Source organism: Hemitrygon akajei, unplaced genomic scaffold (assembly GCF_048418815.1).
Source record: "Hemitrygon akajei unplaced genomic scaffold, sHemAka1.3 Scf000077, whole genome shotgun sequence".
NCBI classification, from domain to species: Eukaryota; Metazoa; Chordata; class Chondrichthyes; order Myliobatiformes; family Dasyatidae; genus Hemitrygon; species Hemitrygon akajei.
Window position 1 is genome coordinate 3,388,126 of NW_027331963.1, and position 4,402 is coordinate 3,392,527.

Consider the following 4,402-nt stretch of genomic DNA (forward strand, 5'->3'; position numbering starts at 1 on the left):
CAAGGCTTGGAGTCTTGAGATGGTAAAGTGTGAAAGTTCAGTTCATCCACAGAATAGATGATGAGAGATATTTGTAATCCAGGATAAATGTCAAGTGAAGGCAATTATGTCGAATTCCACAGGTTCTATGGTGGTAAAATGAGAGAACAGTCACTGTAGATTTTATCTGTCATCATTCCAAATCCACATATGAATTATCACCGAAAGTGACTTGTCACAAGGGGTATCGTCTTCAAATGAATGACCACGCCACACCCAGGCAAGGGTTAACACATCAGTGGTCTTCACAGGATACCCCAAAACAGATTCACTCCAATGGATCAGACAAGGTCACAACCACACATTTGAAGTATGGTGAATTGATAATTAACCTACCATTGTGGGCATAGGAAAGTTCTAAACAGTGACCCTGTGGTGAACTACATATACCTGTCTGGACACCCCCCCCCCCCCTTGCTGACTGCTCCTGTGGCTCCTCTGACTGACCCCTGTATAAAGGCGATTGGAGGCACGGCTCCTCCCTCAGTCTCCGGGATGTGTGTGTTGATCTCTTGCTGCTCTGCTGCTGATAAGTGCTCTATCTTCCAGCTAATAAAAGCCCATATCTCGCCTCACGTCTCCAAGAGTTATTGATGGTGCATCAGACCCTTGGCCACCAGTTCCCCGGTTTCGATCCTTCCGTTTCTCCTCCTTCGTCTCCGTCTGACTCTGAGTGTCTGTGTCCTTCGTTAAAACTAAACAAGCTGCGAGCAATGTAAACAAGCTGCAAGTCAGACTGATTCACCTTCTTAATCTCTCTCTCTCTCTCTCTCTTAAAATGACAGTCCACAGCAAATGAAACCTAGGGATTCATAACAATGGCCACTCCCCATTGTGAACCTGCTGATGTCTCTGCAGGGTGGAAGATCGAGTGAATCTCTTCCCACATTCTGAGCAGGGGAATGGCCTCTCCCCAGTGTGAACTCGCTGATGATTCTGTAGGGTGGATGAATGAGTGAATCTCTTCCCACATTCTGAACAAGTGAACGGCTTCTTCCCAGTGTGAATTCGTTGATGACTCTGTAGGTCGGATGACCGAGTGAATCTCTTCCCACAGTCTGAGCAGGTGAATGGCTTCTCCCCAGTGTGCACTCGCTGGTGTCTCTGTAGGGTGGATAAATGTGTGAATCTCTTCCCACAGACTGAGCAGGGGAACGGTCTCTCATCAGTATGAACTCGCTGATGACTCAGTAGTTGGGATGACTGTGTAAATCCCTTCCCACATTCTGAACAGGTGAATGGCTTCTCCCCAGTGTGAACTCGCTGATGACTCTGTAGGTTGGATGGATCAGTGAATCCCTTCCCACAGACTGAGCAGGTGAATGGCTTCTCCCCAGTGTGTACTCGCTGATGACTCAGTAGTTGGGATAACTGAGTAAATCCCTTCCCACATTCTGAGCAGGTGAACGGCTTTTCCCCAGTGTGAACTCGCAGATGACTCTGTACTTGGGATGACTGAGTGAATCTCTTCCCACAGACTGAGCAGGTGAACGGCTTCTCCCCAGTGTGAACTCGCTGGTGATTCTGTAGGGTGGATGAATGAGAGAATCTCTTCCCACAGACTGAGCAGGTGAATGGCCTCTCTCCAGTGTGAACTTGCTGATGACTCTGTAGGTTGGATGACCGAGTGAATCCTTTCCCACACACTGAGCAGGTGAAAGGCTTCTGCCCAGTGTGAACTCGCTGGTGACTATGCAGGGTGGATGAGTCAGTAAATCCTTTCCCACATTCTGAGCAGGTGAACGGCTTCTCCCCAGTGTGAACTCGCTGATGTACCAGTAGGGTGGATGACTCAGTGAATCCTTTCCCACATTCTGAGCAGGTAAATGGTTTCTCCCCAGTGTGAACTCGCTGATGTCTCCGTAGGTTGGATAAATGAGTGAATCCTTTCCCACATTCTGAGCAGGTGAATGGCTTCTCTCCAGTGTGAACTCGCTGATGACTCTGTAGGGTGGATGAATCAGTGAATCCTTTCCCACATTCTGAGCAGGTGAACGGCTTCTCCCCAGTGTGAACACGCTGGTGACTCTGTAGGTTGGATAACTCAGTGAACCCTTTCCCACATTCTGAGCAGGTGAACGGCTTCTCCCCAGTGTGAACTCGCTGATGTCTCTTTAGGTTGGATGGATCAGTGAATTTTTTTCCACATTCTGAGCAGGTGAAAGGCCTCTCCCCAGTGTGAACTCGCTGGTGACTCTGTAGGTGGGATAACCGAGTAAATCCCTTCCCACAGACAGAGCAGGTGAACGGCTTCTCCCCAGTGTGAACTCGCCGATGTACCAGTAGGGTGGATGACTCAGTGAATCTCTTCCCACAGACTGAGCAAGTGTATGGCTTCTCCCCAGTGTGAAGTCGCTGGTGTTTCCATAGGGTGGAAGAATGAGTGAATCTCTTCTCACAGACTGAGCAGGTGAACGGCCGCTCCCCGGTGTGAGCTCGCTGGTGAGCCATTAGGTCAAATGACTGAGTGAATCCTTTCCCAGAAATTCAGCAGATGACCGGCCTCTGCCCAGTGTGGTGTGAACTGACTGGTGCGTCCACAGGTGGGAAGACCAACTGAATCCTTTCTCACACACAGAACAGATGAATGGCCTTGCCCAGTGTGAACTTGCTGATGTACCTTCAATTGAGATTACCGAGTGAATCCACTCCCAGTGTCTGAGCAAGTGAACGGCCTTTCTCCTGTGTAAAATGACGGGCGTGCCAGTTGGTCAAATGACTGAGTAAATCCCTCCCCACAGTCTGAGCAGGAAGGATGGTCGATTGAATCCCTCGCTCCACTTCTTAAATATCTAGACAGAGACAACAAAACTGCTGTGCCGTGTTTGAGCTTCCTGGAGACAAATTCCATCTCATTTTTAACCTGTAAAAAGATTTACAAAATCCATCAATCGGTTTAGGACAACATTTCAGATGAGATTACTTGAGTTGCCAAGCTTTGATCTGGTATCACACTGTTACAGTGAGGTTAATCCCAAGTTGGACAGATAAATACTGGCAGACCACAGTATGTGCGCTTGCAACACTGTGTGTCAGACAGAGTGGTCAGCAGCACTGGGGCTCCACAGGGGACTGTCCTGTCTCCCTTTGTCTTCATCATCTACACCTCGGACTTCAACTACACCACAGAGTCTTGCCATCTTCAGAAGTTTTCTGATGACTCTACCAGAGTTGGATGCATCAGCAAGGGAGATGAGGCTGAGTACAGGGCTACGGTGGGAAACTTGTCATATGGTGTGAGCAGAATCATCTGTAGCTTAATGGGAAAAAGACTGAGGAGCTGGTGGTGGACCTGAGGAGGGCTAAGGCACCGGTGACTCCTGTTTCCATCCAAAGGGTCAGAGTGAACATGTTGGATGATTACAAGTACCTGGGGATACGAATTGACAATAAACTGGACTGGTCAAAGAACACAGAGGCTGTCTACAAGAAGGGTCAAAGCCGTCTCTATTTCCTGAGGAGACTGAGGTCCTTTAACATCTGCCAGATGATGCTGAGGATGTTCTATAAGTCTATGGTGGCCAGTGCTATCATGTTTGCTGTTGTGTGCTGGGGCAGCAGACTGAGGGTAGCAGACAGCAACAGAATCAACAAACTCATTCGTAAGGCCAGTGATGTTGTGGGGGTGGAACTGGACTCTCTGACGGTGGTGTCTGAAATGATGATGCTGTCCAAGTTGCATGCCATCTTGGACAATGTCTCCCATCCATTCTATAATGTACTGGTTAGGCACAGGAGTACATTCAGCCAGAGACTCATTCCACTGAGATGCAACACTGAGTGTCATAGGAAGTCATTCCAGCCTGTGGCCGTCAAACTTTACAACTCCTCCTTCAGAGTGTCAGACACTCTGAGTCAATAGGCTGGTCCTGGACTTATTTCCACTTCGCATAACTTATTAACATTTAATTATTTTTGGTTTTATTTTGCTATATTTCTACTCTATTCTTGGTTGGTGCAACTGTAACAAAATCCAAATTCCCTCGGGATCAATAAAGTATGTCTATCCATCTGAAATCATCTCCTGACTGGGCAGAGTGCTGGTATCTGGAATGACCATCAATTCTCTGATGTTCTTCCTGTCTCTATAAGAATGGGGCACTTTTGCCATCTCCAATTTGTACCCTGGCTCAGTTTGACTCTCTCCATTAGTATTATTCCCTGTTCCTGCTGAGCTGCATGGTTGTCTGGCCCCACAGTATTAGAAACAGTCTCATGCAAATAATCTTTCTTGACGTGCATCTGGGATTTTCTTGTATGTATTATTAACTTAAAGTGCCACATTTTTAATGCCATATACAAAATTTCTGCTGAGATGACGTAGAGTAAATTTTTGTATTATTTCAGGTTCTTGTCACAGTCA

The 4,402-nt window shown here is 47.4% G+C and overlaps 1 protein-coding gene across 1 annotated transcript; it reads right to left on the reverse strand.

Moving 5' to 3' along the window:
* Window positions 1-810: 810 nt before the first annotated feature.
* On the reverse strand, window positions 811-2,611 carry LOC140722405 (uncharacterized). The gene has a single exon (XM_073037158.1). The coding sequence runs from the start codon at window positions 2,488-2,490 to the stop codon at window positions 850-852; it is 1,641 nt and encodes a 546-aa protein (XP_072893259.1). The 5' UTR covers window positions 2,491-2,611; the 3' UTR covers window positions 811-849.
* Between the last annotated feature and the right edge of the window lie 1,791 nt (window positions 2,612-4,402).